We start from the raw sequence: 19,778 nt of genomic DNA, 5'->3' as shown, positions 1-19,778 counted from the left end.
CAGCCCCCACGGCACCGGGGAACCCTGCCTGTCCTGAGTCCCCGAGCAGAGATCTGCCTGCGGGCACCCGATTCAGCCCAAAAACGTGCGGGCAGCACCATGGTCCGGCAGCGGTGAAGGCACAAGGTGGGGTGTCGGGCACCCACGTCACTCACCGGGAAGGTCCTGCAGCCAACGGGGCTTTGGTGGGTAATAAAATATTGCTCCTTCCTTAAGGAATACTGACTGCAAGCAGCCCCGGAGGCAGCTCCGGAGGGCCAGGGAAGCCGGGATGGCTGGAGGGCATCATCTCAGAGGGGAAGGGGGAGCAAGAAGCTGCGGTGAACTTCAGGCATCTCCCCTGTGCCGGGCATCATCTGTGCCGGGCCAGGAATAACCCCAAGGCAGCCCTGAAGAGTGGTGGCTGGTCATCCTCCTGCCTGCACTGCCATCCCCATGCCACTCCTCCTCCTGCCTGCGCTGCCTTCTCCACCCCTGTCCTCCTTCTGCCTGCCCTGACCACCTTGGTCCTCCTCCTGCCTGCACTGCTGTCCCCATCCCAGTCCTCCTGCCTGCATTGCTGTCCCTACCCTGGCTCTCCTGCCTGCACTGTCTCCATCCTGGTCCTCCTGCCTGCACTGCCATCCCCATCCTGGTCCTCCTGCCTGCACTGTCATCCCCGCCCCGCTCCTCCTGCTGCCTGCCCTGCCCGAACGCAGGGTGGGAAGCAGAGGATGCTCTCCCCTACCTTCTCCTTCCTCCTTGAAGGACTTGGGCTGGGAGACGGTGAAGCACTGCATCACCTCGTAGCGCTGACGAGCCTCCTGGTTCTCCGTGCCCGGCTCGTCGGGCGGCCGGATCAGCATCCTGCAGCTGAAGGTATGGCTGTTGCGCCTGGTCGTCTCTTGAGGCCAAGGAACTCCATTTACTGGGGGATGGAGAAAGGAGGAGAAGAGGGGTTGTTAGGAGCTGTGTGGTGCACGCATCCCCCTCGACTTCCCGAGGACCCCTCGGATAAGGGGACAGAAGGAAAAGCGCCAGCATGGGGGAAGAAAGCAGCTCGCTGCCCACCAGCCCCCCGGGCTCCTTCGGACCTGCTGAAGACCCCGTGCCCAGACCCATGCTGCCGGCCAGGCCATAAGACCACCTACAACCCCAAGTGAGATCAGCACGTCATCGGGAGAGTCATCGCGCTGACATTTATGAAATGCTCCTTACATCGCTGGTAGGTCCTATCATCTCCACCTTACAGGCAGGGAAACTGAGGCACAGGGTCTCTGAGTCACTTCCAGAGCCTGGGAGGGCTCCTGCCTCTTGCTGTTGTACTTGAAATCCCCCCAAAGCGATGCTCCCGGGACTTCTCCAGCAAATCCAGCTGAGCATCTCCATAGAAATGAATTTTTTCTTTGCTTCCTTCCCATTCCTGGGGTAAGTCAGCAGCGAGACCTTCTGGTACCAGAGCAGTGAAAACCTTCTTTGATTTTTTTCTATAACCTGGCTTTTTTCCAAAAACCTCTGGGCAGCAGTTGAAAGTTTTTGCTAACCCTCTACAACCTCTTTGTGGATATCCGTATTCAACCCAAGTGATTTTGCTACCAGCAGATTATCAAGTTTTCATGCAACCTACAAGAAGAGCTGAGGAGCTTGTAACATCCGAGGGAAGACAGAATACCCAGCCTTAAAGTGGGTAAGCACAGGGAAAAGACGGTGCCTGAACCTCTGTAGGCTCAATCTGATGAGCACCCACAGATTTAGGTGGTTCAAGACATCATTGTGTTTACCCAGAAGGAAGACAAGTGTGAATTTTTTAAAAAAACACAACTGTTTTTAGGTCAAACTACTTGGAAAAGGTTCATCTTCTCTTGTGTTTCTTCAAAGGTGTGAGTGGATGAGGGATCAGTGATGTCTCACCCACGTCAGCCACCCGGAGGATGCTCGTCTCCAGTCAACAAATAAAACCTTCTGCTTCGGTTGCCTCCAACACCCCGCAAGCGCCTTGGTCACACGATGCTTCCTCCCACCCTCACAACTGTTTCTTTTCCCCGGCGTAGGGGACAACCGTGAGCTCAGCGCTTGCACCGCGACCTCTTCTCGCACCCCAAGGTGCAGCACATCCCCATGCTGGACACCTGGGCTCTGAAACCAGCTGGGGACAACCCCCCTCCAACTGGGAGGACATCCTAAATGAACTGGGATAAGCAAACAGGCTCAGTCCCACCTTAAAATCCTCCTCCTCATTTCCCTAAAGCTCCTGCCCCTCACTTTGGGCAGAGTCGGTTCTTCCCATCCGCAAGCCAAAGTCGAAGGCAAAAGTTTTCTTAGCAGAGAAATCCAAAGGGAAAATGGCTTGAATATTGTCACCCACCAGCTATTTATTCAAAAATCTAATATTGATATCTAGGTAGGATGTATTTCACTAGGCAAAGGTTTACAGATTATTACCTGGCTTGGGTCTATCTCTGAATTTCACAGTAAACAATAAAAAAAAAAATATATAAATAATAGATATAAAAACCAATATAAGGCCAGCATCCCTGAAGACGTAATGGCGTTTTCGACAGCGCTCTCCAAGCATCACCTGATAAAAAAGCCCACCTCGAGGGTTTTCTTACCTAGAGACTTTGGCAACAAGTTCTTGACGAACTCGGCGTGATCCCCCACGTGCAGGATGCTGTAGACACTGGTGTTCATGAGCTCCTCCTGGTTATAACCCAGGTAGCTGGTCACGTTCTCGGAGACAAAGACGATCCTCCCTTCGCGGTTCACAACGAAGAAGAAGCCGTCCAGCGCCTGGAAGGGGAATAAACCTGGGCAGCATGTGGGCAGCGGGTCCCGGAGCAGGTCAGGATGCTCCACGACCATGGGCAACCTTCCTCTGTCTCTCGCACCTTGGCTTCATCCCCACTCTATATTATAGCAGTGACCAAATAACAGCACATTTGCTTGAACACATAGAATCACCGAATGGTTTGGGATGGAAGGGACCTCCAAAGGCCACCCAGTCCCACCCCTGCCATGGGCAGGGACAGCTTCACCCAGACCAGGGTGCTCAGAGCCCCGTCCAACCTGGCCTTGAATGTGGCCAGGGATGGGGCATCTCCCACCGCTCTGGGCAACCTGGGCCAGTGCCTCACCGCCCTCAGCACAAACAATTTCTCCCTTCTGTCCAGTCTGAATCTCCCCTCTTTCAGTTTAAAACCATTCCCCCGTGTCCTGTCGCCACAGGCCCTGGGAAAAAGCCTGTCCCCTCCTTTCTTGTAGGCCCCCGTTAAGCACGGAGAGGCCGCAATCAGCTCTGCCCGCAGCCTCCTCCTCTCCAGGCTGAGCACCCCCAGCTCTCAGCCTTTCTCCACAGCAGAGCTGCTCCAGCCTCTGACCATTTTGGTGGCCTCCCCTGGCCCCGCTCCCACAGCTCCATGTCCTTCCCGTGCTGAGGACCCCCGAGCTGGACGCGGGGCTCCAGGGGGTCTCCCCAGAGGGGGCAGAGGGGCAGAATCCCCTCCCTCGCCCCGCTGCCCACGCTGCGGGGGATGCAGCCCAGGAGACGCTTGGCTTTCTGGGCGGCCGGCGCACGTTGCCGGCTCGTGGCCGGCTTTCCATCCCCCAGCACCCCCAAGTCCTTCTCGGCAGGGCTGCTCTCCACCCCTCCATCCCCCAGCCTGTGCTGACACCGGGGGCTGCCCCGACCCCGCTGCAGGACCTTGCCCTTGGCCTTGTTGAGCCCCATGAGGCTCACAGGGGCCCCCCTCTCCAGCTGGCCCAGGTCCCTCTGGATGCCATCCCGTCCCTCAGGCGTGGCGACTGCACCCCTCAGCCTGGTGTCACCTGCAAACCTGCTGAGGGTGCGCTCGATCCCGCTGTCTGCGTCACTGATGAAGATATTGAACAGCACTGGTCCCAGTACGGACCCCTGGGGGACACCACTCGTCACTGGTCTCCATCTGGACATTGAGCTGTTGACCACTACCCTCTGGATGTGACCATCCAGCCAATTCCTTATGCACCGAACAGCCCATCCATCAAACCCATACCTCTGGTCTGCAACCTCCTCTGCTAAGGACGTCCCTGTCACTAAGAATGGTGCCAGCAGAGGAGAAACAATCCTCTTCCAAGGGCCAGAGCAGTCAGGAAAGCTCTAATTTGGCAAGCTGCTGAAATTAAGCATATGCCCGATTTGCTTAATTACAGCCCAAGAATGACAGAGCCTTTGCGTCTTGCAGAATAACAGGGGGTTTTTTTCATGCATTTAGAATGCAAGTGGCAAATTCAGCCCTGCAATCACACGGAGGAGGACAAGCGTCACCCGGACCCAATCACGCAACACGGGGAGATCTTCTGTTTATTTGAACGAGGACACCATCAAGGTTTTTAATTCACCGCCATGGCATGGGGTGGTGACGCTTTCTGGTGCTACGAAATAAGCTCAGAGCTGCAGAGCCCGGTGCTTTTGTAAGGAGCCCTTGAGAAGGCTCATTGCTGATTTACTGTCTTCCAAGCGTGCATCACCTAAAACGCTTCATCCAGGCAGGATTTGGTTTTCCTGGAGTCTAATTCCTACCTTTTCTGCTCATCAACAGCAAGCTCTGGTGGACTGTGATCCTACAAGTAGCTCTGGCCATATCGCGGAGTGGGAGATGGTACAGGGACAGGAGAAATTTGGGATGCCCAAAAATTGGTACCCATGGCATCGCCATCTCCTCCCCGTCCTCCCACTTGCCCGTACCAGCAGAGAGGTACTCTGATGGAGGGTGTCCAGGCTTTATTTAATGCAGTTTCTAAAAATCAGGTTTTGCTGTAGAGCAACAGTAAGTGCAAGAAGCAGGAAGCATTTAAAAAAGAGAAAAAAAAAAAAAAAAAAAGAAAGAAATCTTTTGTCAAAATGGTTCTGGCACATCGGCTGCAATTTTCCTTATTCCCAGCTGTTGCCAAGACAACCAGCCTTTGCACTTCGGGTGCCCAAAAAAACCAACCCAGGCTGGATGGCAAACCCACCTGGCCCCTTCTCCCCAGGTGATGCTGGTGTCGGGGGCCGGGGGAGCAGGGAAGGGGCAGGGGAGCTCCGAGGCGGCAGCCGGCGGGGACCCAGCCCGCACGCCTCCCCTGTAGCCCCCATTCCTCCAGCAGCAACGCTGGGCATTTACCCATCGTTTAAATATTAAATTACCTTACCAGCACAATGGCTTATGGAAGTCAAGCCCAAACAACAGGTCAAGAGGCAAAAAACCTTCCTAAAAATGAACGAGATGCTGTTTAATAGTCCTTTTTATCCCCGCCTTTCCAGGTCCGAAAACCCCGCCTGAGCCCAGGGCACACAGAAGAAGCTGGAAGTCATTTGGGGAATGTTTTTAGGCATGGGAGGCTGCGGATTGCTTGGGGACCCGCGAAACCGCTAATTGCTTCTCACGGTCAATCCGCATGGAAAATAAACTCAAGCATGGAAAGGGCCTGGCATCCTCGAAGTGATTCACGCAGCCACGGATGCCCCGTAGCACGGGCACGGGTCGGGGTCAGCATTTCAAGCGCACGGGCTTCACACGCGAGGAGGCCAATTAGGAAATTATTCCTCAGCCTGTCTAGATAATAACCGTAATCTAAACATGGATTTTAAATCAAATCATACAGGGTAGGTTGTTTGCAAAGTGGCATCGACTGAGCAGTAACGCACCTCTGTGTTCCTTCCCACAGAAAGGATGCATCGATACCCGACCCAGGCACAGAGGGTAATTTTTAGTCACGACCTAGCTGATTTAATTAATTTCTTTCTTTTTTATGATGACTTCAGGTTTTCCAGGGCTATTTCTATTACTGATGTGCTGCTGTCCCCGCTTCGCCCTGAGGCACTCTGCTCCCCATCACCCAAGGGGCTGGCTACCTCCGGGGCCACCGGCGGCAGCGGACCACCTATTCCCACGTGTGGACACGGACATGGACACGAGGGGATCGACTCTGGCTGAATGATGCTCTGGTGGAGCAGGCTGGCCCCACGTTCATCATTTAAGCGATGGAAAGGCACGTTCCCAAAACCACAGTGCGAAATACGTGGATTTACTGCAGATGTACGGACGCTGCTCTCTCTCACGGTTTTCTTTGCTCTGCCATTGCTCTCGCAGGATGCCTTCTCCCAGTATAACCCAAATACCGGGGTTTTGTTGAGGATCTGCCGCCTTCTCCCGCATCACTTCATATTCCCATGCCTGTTTCTAGCACCCAGCGCACTCCTCAAAACCCACGTGCCATTCCCAGCCTAATTTCTAAGCCCCTTCTGCATTTTTGCCTCCATTAGACTGAGAACCTGTTTAGCCAAGCTGCCAACTCCCCATTAACTTCATCCACACGCTCCCAGCACCCATATTCCATCCTTTCCACAAGTCAGACCCTTCCTTCGACCCCGACCCCCTTCCCATCCCTTTTGCGTTAACTCCTCCACCTGCAGAGCCACCTCTTGCAGAGTTTTATTAATTTGGACGCCTTCACACCAGGGCTCAGGGGAGACCAGTGTGGTACCAGGAGGGATTAAACAGGTCTGGAATAGCACGCAGCGCAGCGCAGGAGAGCTCCCCAAGGCCTCTGAGCATCTTTTGGGGATGCAGAAGAGGCCAAAAACGTGGCTGGGGAGAGCCTCTCTCCCCAGGAATCCTGAAACCCAGGTTGGCTTTCTGTCTCAAAAATGACACCACATTTCACCTCCCAGCTATTGCGCTCCCAATAGAAACCTCAGAGTAAATCGTTGGACTGTGTCATGTCAGCAATTATGCTCTTACAGTTAATTAAATGAATTAGATGAGGGTGTTGCTTCCTTTTGGTCTTTGAACGTGTAATTTTATCAGGCGGTTTCAATGCAAGAAGGTGGCCGCGGGACGGTGCTGGCCATCCCCAGGGAGGAGCGCCCCAGCCCCAACCCCAGCCACCCCCTGTGAAATTACCAGCTGACTGACTTAGGATTTGAAGTTTATCTCTGGGGCCTGTGATATAGTATAATAACCCCCAGATAATAACCTTCTCCATACAAGATGGTCCTGTCAGCTCCAACCCTGACCTTCCTCCTGAGATACGGTTATTTCTGATTTACTGATACCAACGGAAATGCGGAGCGCCCTCCTCATTCCTCCTTGTTTTTCAGAGGACAGGAGGATTCAAATATCTTGAAAACCATCCACCCACATTACCTAACTCACCTCCAAATGAGGACAGGGGCTCAATTTAATCCATCCTTAGAAGCAACCCAATATTTTAACACTGATATTAAGAAGCTATCCAGAACAGCTTCGACTTAACCGAGTCCAAGCTCCATCAAGCTTGGTTAAGACTCACTTTCCAAACCATTTGCTGAAGCAAAGGACTAAGATCAGTTTACCTAGAGCTTAGGCCAGGGACATGGTTGGGCTTAGAGCATCCCAACTATGTCCCCGTTGCCTTCCTCCTCCGTATTTCACTTTCTTGGTGCGCTGCTTTGCTTTGGGCAGTAGCGGGAGCCTGGCAGCATCAGCAACAACATTTTAGCACCTACCTCCAGAAGCAGAGGTCCCAGAGACTCCTTCTCAATCACCCCTTGGCTGCTGGACGAGATGTCGGACTTCTGGACTTCGTCATCAGCTGCTTTCTCTGTAGCAAAGGAAAAGGGACATTTCAGCCAAAAGAACCATCATTTTACTACTGAATTATTACCAATAGTAAACAAAATATCGACCGCTTGTCATACAGGCAATGCAGGACGTGCGCCAAAAGACTCCAGCATTTTCCTTTCATCCCTCAGACCCGTGAAGATATAATGTAATTTCTAATTATTTATTAATTATTATAAAATAAAGGCACTAATTAGATCACAACCTACTGCCAGCAGGAAGGAAAAACCCGTCTTAAGGAGAAAGAGGCATCCAAAATCAACATTTTGAAAAGGAAACGGTATATCCAGTTTAGCGCAAGCTACAGTATTTGATCTGGAACTTTTTGGACAACACTTTAAGAAACAACTGCCGAGAGGAATTAACGGAGAACGGGCTGTGCCAAAGGAAACCTGCCGGAGAAAAACAAGCAGCTCCTACCACTGATGTGCAGGGAGCATCACGGATGCCGGTCAGCCGGGAGCCAGCGGGGCTGGGGAGGAGAGCATCCGACGCGGAGCGGGCGATGCTGCTGGAGGAGCCCAGCCCCAGCCCTGCCAGAAACTCTCACGCCGTATTGCTGAATAATCCCTTTGGGAAAAAAAACGACCCAAAAAACCCGGAGAGAAGGCCCTGTTATTTATCTCGCACTCCCCCGAAAGGTGCTAGCCACGTCGCACAGCTACTCCGAGGAATTCGGGATAAATCCAGCAGCGAAAGGCGGGTGGCAAGTGGGATGTGATAACGCCAGCGATCGCGGGCAAGTGAGCCACGATGCCGCTGGTGTTTCAGGGCTGTTTTGTTTTGCTCCTCCATATCTATGACTGTTTTCCCCTGGGAATGCTGGGAGAGTGCCTTAGCCTCTGCGGATGCGATCCGGGAAGGATGGGGAGAGCAGCATCCCTGTCTCCAGAGGATGCAGTTGAAAATAAACCCTCATGGCTGGGAGGGACTTGGGAGCTGGCAGTGCAAGCCCCAGCCGGGCACGTCTGCGGCTATCGATATATTAGCAAAAAGGAGATTAATTACTGTTTAATCGCAGGGTTTGGGTGGAATAAAAGCAGAAAGAGGCAAGTGGGAGCTAAATCTTGACGGAGAGGATACCTGCTTCGTTGATCGGGCATCACTTAGCAAGGGGAAAGCAGGGACACCTCAGATGGCAGATGCTCTTTGCCTCAGCGATGTATTGCTCTGAAATGCGAAAAGGCAAGCTCCCGGGGAGAGCCGGAGGGGCAGGGCATTACCCACAGCGCGTCGGTGCCCGTTGGCACTGGCAAAGGGAATTATCAGTCGTGCAGGACGCGAAACAGCACAGGAGTCCTGAAGCATCCTCGGTCCAGGCTCACACGGGCGGCTTCGACGCAAGTTTTGATTAAAAATGAAAAAGACTCTCTGCGGCTAGCCGAAAAATGACTTTAAACTTGGTCCTCTATGAATTTTACACCATTTACAAGGTTTTCCCAGGTACCAGAACCACAAATTCAGCCTAGTGGCTGAAAATTAAGCCGCGTTCTTTCTGTATAACTGTTAATTGTTAGTATAAAGAAAGATGTTGGGGCCGGGATGCAGCTGGTGATTCGTGGACAACGTGCACAGTCCAGGGGGATGCAGCCCCATCCTCGCAGGCTGCGCAGGAATCACATCCCAGGGTTTGCCAGGGAACCAAAGGGATGCTCAGAAAAATCCCGAGGACCAAACACATGCGCGGTACTGGCAGCTGGAGGAAGAAAATTGCCCAAATTGGTTTTAAGAGGGATGGCAGCAAGTTGTGAACTTTATTGCACAGCAGGACAAGGGAAAAGGCTCCTCCACCCATGGTGCCTCGTGTAGGACCTGGAAACCCTCATGGGCATCAATAAATACATGTTTATCAATCAAATGTGTACGTGTGTCAGCACACCAGGCTGATGAAAGAGCTCTGCCCAGCCTATGTCAGTCCGTTCCCACAGGGCAAGAGATGTTTTCTCGGGATAAATATCCATCGAGCGCCGCGGCGTGCGTGCTGAAGGTGTGAGCCAAGAGGTTTCTAGGACCGTTGGAGGTTTACTGCCCGTCCGTCTCGATGCCCTCGATGCTGGCCTTCGTTTCTGATCAGCCCAGCACCAAGGGAGCCGGTCCCCCGACTCGTCCGTAAGCGAAAGCTAAATTGCATTTGCTGTTTTGCAGCACGTCGGATGCAAGGTTTATCACTCGGCATCAAATCACATTTGGAAAACATACAGATGTGTCACTTGAGACTCTTCACCCCTGCGTCCTCCCAGGACTTTATCCGTCTTCAAGCTCACTTTGGATGTTTCCCTTTCCTGACTTTGTCCTTCATCCCGTGCATCGCTCCTAAAGCAGCTCCGAGAGGAGCAAGCCTGGAAGAGCATTTGCTGGTGGCCGCCAGCTTCCCCCACCGATTTATTGGGTAATCTCTGCCTCTGCTTTCCCTCTCACCCAGCGACTCTTTTCTCTTTAGGAAGTAAATCAACCGAAAAAGGTCGTGTCTTCGGCTCTGCTGGCACAGCCCCGAAAACAACAGGCAACACTCCCCGTTTCGAGCACACGTGCACAGGTTTTGGATGCTCAAGCAACGGTCTGACTTCAACCCTAAAATACCCAACCCCTGTGTCTTGCTACAGACCCCCTTGGGCAGCTCACCTCATCCCCACGGGCCTCAGTTTCCCCTGTTTCAAGCAGAAACCGGAGTTCATTGCAGCTGAACCGCCTCCGAGCAGCGATGCCTGCCTCCCACCCAGCACTGCTGCATGGCTAAATCACGAAGGAGCAGAACCCTCCCGAGGAAGACACCCAAATCCCTTCCAGGGATGGAAAAGCTTCCCATGCATCCAAACCCGCGGGAGCTGGCAGGTACCACAGCATGAGAAATGGCTTTTTTTTCCCTACTCTTAATAAACTGATGCACTTAGAGGCAATGCAGTGGCTTACAGCTCTAATCCTTTAATTGGGCTGCAGGATCCTCCTCCTGCTTTAGCAAAATAGTTTCATCCGCCAGCTCCGAGCCTGTTATTTGGGAGAAATAGCCGGCAGAACGATGCGCTGGCACCGTCTCCCTCCTTCTCCTTCCCACCTTCCCAGCCACCGGCCGCTCACCAGCATCCGGGAGCAGATGGATCCCGTAAAGCTCCTGCTCACCTTCTCCGGGGCGGCGCATCCCGGCTAAGCACTTCAGTTAACGTGCTTAAATGCAGCTCTTTTTAGCTTTTCCATCCCGAGGAACACATTACAAGCAAACCGCTGGTTTGCACCTTAACCCATTAATCTCAATTTTCTTTTTTTCCAGCATTAATTGCAGCGGTGGCTCTGCTATGCCGGCGACAGGCTGATGCTCTCAGGGAGCATCGGTTGCGGGCCAGGCATCACCGGTGCTCGACACAGCCAAACACAGAGCAAATTCCCAGTTCCCCAAGCTCATAATCTCATTATAAAGCTGGACAGACAGATCCACATGAAAATAAACCAACGGGAGCAACACGAGCCCTGGCGCTGCTGCCGTTTGAGGCTGTTGGGATCCAGCTGCGGGGGCTTTGGCAGCCTTGCGCATCGTAAATCCCCATCGCACAATGAAAGCCCGGCACGCCGATGGCCCCGATTGGAACCTAATTGCTGCAAACGTGATTAAAGCGGGGTTTTTTTCTTGCATCACTGACAGGAGCTATTTTAAACGCATTCCTCAAATTACACCACGATTTTTTGACATCTAGGGAGACGTCTGAGTGCCTCTGGAGTCTATAGGAGCCACGGGGTCCTCAGCACTCCAAAAATATCAGATCAGTGGACTTGAACCGTGAGATAAGTGTGTTATCACCAGGTCACCCAACACCATCGATACTGCAGCGGGTGCAGGACCCGATGCCCGCTGCGATGCCTGGGAACACCACGGTCACTTTGAAAACAATCTTGTCCTGTGCCAACCCCACGCAGCCAAGCTTGGCACGGGCAGAGGTGACATTTCCAGCTCGGCCCCGCTATTTCGCAGCCACACGAGCCTCCTGGCTAGAAGCCACTGATTCTTTGCAGGATTAGATGAAGTGATGGGGAAGGCACGAGGCTGGTGAGGGATGGAGGATGCTGCTAAAACACACCGGGACTGGAAGAGGAATGATAACGCTTGGATGCCCTGATGCTGGAAGCGATGGCCGGCAGCACAAGGCAATGGGAACAGATTCTGCATCACCGAGAGCTGCTCTCTCCGTCCCCCAGCCCAGTGGTACCCAGCCGCGTCCGGGGCTGCCGGCCAGGCTGCTCTCGGCGTGCAGCTCCTCCCAGGCTCGGGATGGTGGAAGGAAGGCATGGAGCAATGCTGGAGGCGGGGAAAAAGGGGTGGGAGGCGAGCAGAGTAAAAAGCAACACCATTGGCAAGGCGAGAGCTGACGGCGGGGTGGCAAGCTGCTGAAACAGCGGGGTGCAGCCCAGGCCGGGGGGACGGTGGCACGTCGAGGCATGCGGATGGGCAGCCGACCCGTTCGGAGCATTTTCCCCTCTGATTTTAGAAGATCTCACTGCACAAAGTCCTTTTTTTTTTGTTAATAAAAGCCCAAAGCCAAGAGCACACACAGGAAAGGCAGACGGCTCACCTGGGGTGTTATTTCTGCTCCCCCAAAAGAGCCAGTGCAATAGGTACCCCCCTAAAAACTGGCTCAGACCCTCTGCCCCTAAGCCCCATTGCCTGGCGCAAAGCTGAAGGACGTGGCTTTGGCAAACGGGTGCCACCACCCCCTTGCCCACACAGGTGTAGGGTCACTGGCGGTTTCCCCTTTCTTTGTCTCTTTTCCCTCTTTGCATTATTATTTTTTATTTCCCCAGCCTCCCTAGTTCACCTTAGCTGCCTCCATCCCTTTGGCAGGTCTTCTGCTCTTTCTCTGCCACCATTTTTGGTGGCACGGGGCACAGCAAAACCATCCCCAGGATCCTGCACTCGCCTAACTTCATTTCCAGACCTCTGTACCTGAAAATCCGTACCCGCAAAAAGTCAGGCATCCACGGTAGGGAAAAGACAAGTGTTGGAGAGAAGCTGTGACCTCCTCCAGCAGCCACAGCTGGAGACCTTCCCTGGAGCAACGCTGAGGCCGTGCAGGGTGAGAGCCACAACCACACAATGGGAAAAGCTCCCAAAAAGGCCTTAAGTTATTGCTTTTGACCCAAGACATGACAAAGCCCCATGGCCAGGAGAGCGCCTGCACTCCAAGGGGCTGGAGAAGCAAGGACGTGCCACCAGAGTGATGGCAGGACCCCAGGGAAGGGGGGTCGGTGGCTTAGGGGACACCTCCCAGAGCCACTCCAAAGCAGAGGGTGGGAGGGGAAGGAAAATGGGGGTGAAGGGGTGGAGGTGGAGGGGGGAAGGCGTCCAGCGTTGATGTCCATCTGCAGTGTCTTGGGAAGTCAGCCCCAGCCCCGCAGGCTCCAGCACACGGAGCTCCATCCATAGCACCCAGGCCAAGCGCTCCTGTCTCTCCATCCCTTAAATCTGCATTTTTAAATTAAAATAATACAAGCCGTCTAATTCTGCTCTTCATTTAAAATTCTGTAGCTGAAATGCCTTTTCTTTTTCCCCTCAGAAAGCGGAAAGGAATATCTGAAAAATAATATATTGCACGTGGGTCTTCTAAACCAGGACATAAAACATTCAAACCAGGATTTTGTTGAGAAATGTCATGAACACAGAAAATCAGAACAATTGTTTCCACTTGCCCAGCGCAAAACTTTGTAATATATTGCATTTTGCCTTGAGTTGCGAGAAGCTCGCTGCCGCTCCCCGAGGAAGCCCCCATGGAGATGCCCCCATGGTTGTGGGCACGATGGCCGGGACCCAAACGCTGCCCCGTGCTCTCCAAGGGCTCTTTTTCATCCCAGGATTTCTATGGGCAACATCCATTTTTCTTTTCTTATGATAGACGCCTGAAAAGTCTTTGGGTTTTGTCTTTTCTATTAAAAATTCAACAGCTTGAAGGCAAAAAGTCCAACCGAGGAGGACTTGCAGCCTCTCCCAGAGCGTGTTGGGTACCCTGGTGCATACCAAGGATGACAGAGCAGGGCAAGATGGAGAAGCTGATGTGATGCCTGGGAAACACGACGGAGCACCAGGCACGATGGCTCCCCATCCCTCTCCCATACGGCCCCGAGGGCCGTGCCGGCTGAACCCCCCCAGATCTCAGCCAGGATCTGCTCTATCCGCTTTTTAAAAAATGAGCAAGGCAAAAACATCCACATCTGTAATTTCCCAAATGAGGAGCTTTGATTTTTACTTAATTAAAATCAGATGGAACAGACTCGGTGCACCCACGGATCGAGAGCGTGACAGAAAGCTGTGCCATTAATTAGTGCCTGCTACGAGGTTCGTTAGTCCAGTAAACCCAACAGGAAAAAACCCTGCCATAAAAATAAAACTCCTTGGCAGGTGTGTACCGAATGCACCATCCAGTGGGGCAGGAAAAAATTGGTTTAAAAAAGCCACGAGAGGAGAAAAAGATGACGGTGTTGATGCAGGAAAGCAGCAGGTAAGGGGATCTGGACCATAGAAATGGGAACACTTTTGTGTTTTTAAACCGTGCTCAAGGAGGAAGACATGTCTAGGGCTATCTGTCAGGTTAGGGACATGTTGGGGGAAAGCCTCCGAGCATCACTGGCTGCTGGTGGTGGTGGTGGCCTGGCCCGAGGTCCTGAGCTCACCTTCATCCTCCTCTTGAGTCCCAGCAAGCCCAAGCGCTCTCCTCTCCATCCCTAGGGATCAACAAGTAGAGGAAGATCCAACCTCAACTGGGGCATGAAGCCAACTTCCAAGGAAGACCATCCTACATAGCCTACAGGGCACACGCTCGGACCACAGCCATGATGGCTTCTTTGGAGGTACTCTAAGCCAAAATTCAAGCTGTGGAAGCTGAGATTTGCCCAACGCCCACCTATTTAACGTCAGCATATTCACACGGAGGCAGATGCAGAAAACCCAGCCCAGAGTCCTCCCTTCTTCACTTCCACAAATACCAGATTCCTCTAAAACACTGTATGGAAATCAGCAGCTCTTAGGTTGTATAACTTTTTATTCTAGTAGGAGGAAGGAAATTATCTGATCTATGAATTTAAAAAACTGTGGAAAAATACAATCTGTGAGATTCAGAGCTCGAAAATACCAGTGCAAGAAATAGAAGAGCAGATCTTGGCTTTCAGAAATCAGCACGGCTCCTTCAGAGCCCTGCGCTCGCCTGCTTTTCACCATCCGTTGCGATGGTCTATCGGTGACAAGCCCCAGCGTGCTCCCCAGCTGTGTGCCGCAACACCAGGCTGGAGGGCTGAGACCCCGGGGTGAGATCCACCTCACGGAGCATGGGACATCTGTGATGGAGATGTTTCCACCCGAGCTACTTGCCTCATGCTTCCCTTACAGCCAGAGCAGAGAAAAAGGCATTTTTAGAGGAGATTCACCTGATCCATTTTAAATTCTTATTTTAAGATAGGGTCTTATTTTTGGGTTTTTCTGGGGGGTGTTGTCACCCCCTAGCCTTTCTCCACAACCAGCAGTCAACCAGGTTTTGCTCTCTCTCTTCTCTCTTTTTTGGCAAGAGCTGAAATCCTGACTTCATCACCTCACTCCCACGTTGGCCCTGGACAAAATAACCCATGTACCTCCAGAGCTGGCAACGCAGCACTCGCTTCAGCCCCGAGTATTTCTGTGCCGTCCCGGAGAACATCCTCACCGACACAGCCCCAAGTGGTTCTTCAGACACATCTTGAACCCTTATTCTACCATCAATGCACATGCAAAGGCACAAGTCAGGAGGACACATTTCGCCAGCGCACAGCCAAGGGAGGAGACTAAGCCCTTGAGGTGGATAAAACGGGCTCTAGTGCCCATGTGGATGGTGAGGATTGAGGACTGAAGCTGGTGGCTACTCCAGTTGGATCAGTCGAGCCAACGGTGGAGACAGATCATAGAATTGTAGAACGGTTTGGGATGGAATGGACCTTAAAGATCATCTACTTCCAACCCCCCTGCCATGGGCAGGGACACCTCCCACTAGACCAGGTCGCTGGAGGGGACATTCTGCTGCTCTCCCATGTCCTACTTGAGTTTTTTCCTTCGTGGCCTGGCTGGAAAAGCAGTCAAAAACCCAGTCAAGCATTGCTGCTGTACCGGCAACGATGATGGCTCCATCTAATGCTCTTGCAGATATTTGCCATGCTGCCTGCAGCCCGAGAGCCTGTCCTTACCAACCCGCGGTGGCTCTAGGAAGACTCACTGAAGCCCACAGGCTAGTCCCAGCAGTTAAGCACCTCTCCAACCACTATATAAAACATCAAATCTTCACAGGAGTAAACCACGTAGACTTATTCATCCACCAGCATAGATTTGCAGATGGGACACTGGATTTATATCGAGGTTAGTGATTTCAAGGTAGCTTTTAAACCGCATGAGCAAAAGATACAACAGACCAGCAGCTTGTCTTATCCTTCCACTTGCCCAAAAAACCCTTCAACACTGGTATTTCAAAACCAGGACAACATCCCATGATGCTTCAGTGCAAGTTGCCACACAGAGCCGATGGCAGTTCCCATCAGCAGGAGGGCTACAGCCACCTCCACCAGGTCTACAACCAACCCCGAGACACGGACACTCCTGGTGGGCAACAACCCAGCCCTCTGCCAGGTCTTCAGCTTGGTGATCCCAAGCTCAAGCAACGTTAACCTTTCACGTGACTATGGGCTGCTCCCCAGTTTTGGCTGCTCCTCCAACTGGTATTTCCCCTCTTTTCCCACGTAGAGGATAAGGATTTTGAGGGCAGGAATTTTGTTGGGGTTTTTTTAAACTTTTTTCTTATTTTTTAAACACGTATGTACCCAGCAACAGGCACAACCAGGTTCCTCAGGACTGTACAATGCAAATAAATCAACAGTCTTGTTTTAACCCATTTGACCCTCACTATAAATTGCAAAGAACATACTCCAGCGTTGCCCTCATCCTAACCAACCGCTATGCACTCAACCGAATCGCAACCTGTGACATCCTTCCAAGTGAGGACCTCAGGGAGGAGGGACAAGACATGTGCTCCCCTTTAACGAGCCTAAGACACTACTCCCCATTAACACGCTCATTTTCCAGCTGAAGAAGCCTGATGCACAACGAGACACGCTTCTGCAGCCCTTGCTGGATTGGATTAAGAAGTTCATTGACATCTCCTGAGCTGAGATGCTGTTACACGCCACGTGAATGCTCGCAACCCAAAAGCCACCAGGGTTAGCTTCAGCCGATGCTGCTTTCACACCCCATGGTGGTTCACCAACTGGTGGTTCCCTCTTGAAGGACTCCAGATGGACCTGCAAGAGCACATCTGTCCATGCCCCAAGGCAAAGAGCATCGTGCACCATCAGTGTACGACAGCACCAGCAGTACAGATTAAGATCCGAGACACCGGTCCCTGCTCCGACCAGCAAACATCACAAAGTTTACATGGAAAACTCTATTTTTCTGCTTCTGATAAAACCCTTGTGTAATGGCGCAGAGTGCAGAGCAAAGCGCACTGCCACTAAAACAGAAGGAAAAGGGTATTTCTTTCTGTCTTCACACCTATTAGAGTTAAACATTAATGGTGTCGAGATGTCTTAAGTAAAAAAGGCTGGTTGTCTGAACAATGTCAGGAAAAATTATACGGTGCTGAGTGAATGCAAAATTAATGAGCGCTGAATGCTGACAGGAGAGAACAGGCATAAGGAGCCGAGACTTCTTTATAGTCGACGCTGAGATCAAGCAGGTAGAACATCTCCATCTCGCTAGGGGAAGGAATAAAGGGAGAAAAAAACTTTTATCTCAAATCTGAAGAATTTAATTTGTTCAAAAACTGTGTCAACTCTCACGGCCAAATCTGCAGAGATGAGAAAGGGCTACATGTAGCTCTCTCCGCAACTTTAATTCAGCCCTGGCATAGCCTTCATTCTCCTCCTGCAGGCATAAAATACATCGCAACACCATTTTAACGATCCGACTTAATTAATTTTGCAAAGAATTAGACTATCTTTTCTCAAGACGTAGCATCTCGAAGCCCTGGTATGCCGCATGCTAAAGTCCATGAGAAGTTACTATTAAAAATTCACTCGTGTCAACCGTTCAACCAGCTTTATGCTCAAGTTGCACAGGCACGTCAAATATGTGAACTGCACCGGCAAGGGGACGCCTGCCAAGGCGTGCAGACAATGCAAAGCTCGAACGCGGCGAGGGGGGAGCTGACGCTTCCCATGCACAGAGCAGCACTCCCCGCCCCAGCCCCGCTCCTCCAAACCCGGTTTTCTCGCGCCTCCCATCTGTCTCTCCTCGGCTGCAAAGGGAGAGCTGTCAATCTGCAGCTATCGAGGGGATCGACTTGATTTTTCTGCTACGCCGAAGGGATCTGTCGGAGGTAAAGGCAGACTTGGTGGTGCAGTGTAAATGAACCAAGGGGTGACCGTAACACGTGCATGTGAGTGTGGTCAGTAGGTGCAAGTGCAGCTCCGGGCCGTGAGATGCCCCTGGGGTGACAGGGATGGGCAGGAGCAAGCCACGTGGTATGGGAAGCTACCTAGAGAAGGAGCTGCATGGTATGAGAAGCCACCCAGAGAAGATGGAGCTGTGTGGTATGGGAAGCTACTCAGAGAAGACAAAGCCACATGGTATGGGAGGCTACCTAGAGAAGATGGAGCCATGTGGAATGGGAAGCCACCCAGAGAAGGAGCTGCATGGTACGGGAAGCCACCCAGAGAAGACAGAGCCACATGGTATGGGAAGCTACCCGGAGAAGATGGAGCCACGTGGTATGGGAAGCCACCCAGAGAAGATAGAGCCATGTGGTATGGGAAGCCACCAGAGAAGAAAGAGCCTCCTGGTATGGGAATCCACGCGGAGAAGACAGACTAAGCCACGCAGGTGAAGATGGCTTTCTTGTCAATCTGCACAGTCTGCTCAGGGGGATCTCACCTCCAAAATGAACTTTAACTCTTCCATGACCTGCAGAAATGTGGGTGCACGAAGGCACAGCTCTTGGGTGCTCCCTATCCCGAAGCAGGCGAGTGCCTGGGAGAGTAAGGAACAAGGCTGAATATCCACCTTTCGCCTCCCCCTGGGAAATACCGCAGAGACTCATGCGATGGGGTTCTGCACGTCGGGCCAAGGTGCAGCTACTTGCAAAGACTTTTTTAAGGACCATATCCACTATTTCAAAAATTTGGGATGGTCTAAACTATTCCCTGCTCCCATAAGAAACCGTCCATGCACGTAATTCACTGTCTCAGCGCAGCAGCTGCACCAAACCCAGGGCAAACATTAGCCTGGGCAACCTGATCCACCGTGCCAGCGTTCATCAACCCTGCTCATCGTAATACGGACTTCATGATTTAAAGGGTAGTTAGCTGAGACTGGCAGTTTAATTAATTAATGAAAACCTGTCTTGGAAGGCAGACTTCCTAAATAGCAAAGACAGAAGGAACGGTGAGAAATATAATTTAAAACTATCCAAATGGTGTTGTTGGCTCTCTACCCAAGGCTCTGGTGAGGCTTTAAGTGCCACCAAACACCGCGTGATGAAATGGTGGGGCTCGGGGGAAGCAGAAGAAACCAGATGAGGAGCTCGGCAGCTGGGCACCGGGGAATAACGTGGCCCCAGAGGGAGCGAGACCGCTGCTGCACCTCTCACGCTCGTGTCCCTGCAAGTTTCTTTGCTTTGCCCAACCACACCACTCGGCATAATAAAAGCTATTACCTCCTTGTGCAAATCTCCCTTTATTTCCTCCGCTCGCAGGAGCGTTAGGAGGATTAAGGTCTATAAAAGTTTGTTCAGGGGAAAATCTGAAATGAAAAAGGAAGGACTTGTATGGCTGGCTCCAAGTTTGTTTTGTTTTGTTTTGTTTTTTTCCCATAAGAAAGAGGTTTATTGTGTTATTTCTTGCTTTTTAGGCACGGCAATGCTTGCACCGCCGGGTGCTCTGATGGGTCAATAATCGAGATGGGGGCTTGCAGAGATGTGCTGGGGTGAGCCTCCCTCCGAACCCCCTCTCTTGCCCAGGACGCTTGGTGACCAGCTCAGATGAGACGCCTCCATTGCAGCTGCTAGAAGAGAGGCGGGATGGACCCCCGTCGTCCTGCTCCTGCACCCGAAGGGACGCCAGCTCACGGGGTGGATGAACCTCTTTCTGATCATCAACCAAACAACCCGGGCTCCAGAGCAGAGGGAGGGT

At 52.2% G+C, this 19,778-nt stretch overlaps 1 protein-coding gene across 3 annotated transcripts in view; it reads right to left on the bottom strand.

Moving 5' to 3' along the window:
• The window catches only part of NCOA1 (nuclear receptor coactivator 1), a 185,491-nt gene that overhangs the window by 29,780 nt on the left and 135,933 nt on the right, over positions 1-19,778 (bottom strand). For all 3 annotated transcript variants that reach the window (XM_082307544.1, XM_082307545.1, XM_082307546.1), the window contains exons 5-7: positions 7,487-7,581; positions 2,592-2,769; positions 728-907 (exon numbers count right to left, since the gene is read on the bottom strand). In XM_082307544.1, the coding sequence (XP_082163670.1) occupies positions 728-907; positions 2,592-2,769; positions 7,487-7,581 (453 nt within the window). The remainder of the gene's footprint in view (positions 1-727; positions 908-2,591; positions 2,770-7,486; positions 7,582-19,778) is intronic.

Source organism: Platalea leucorodia, assembly GCF_965183815.1.
Source record: "Platalea leucorodia genome assembly, chromosome: 3".
NCBI classification, from domain to species: domain Eukaryota; kingdom Metazoa; phylum Chordata; class Aves; order Pelecaniformes; family Threskiornithidae; genus Platalea; species Platalea leucorodia.
This window is presented reverse-complemented; position numbering and strand designations above follow the sequence as displayed.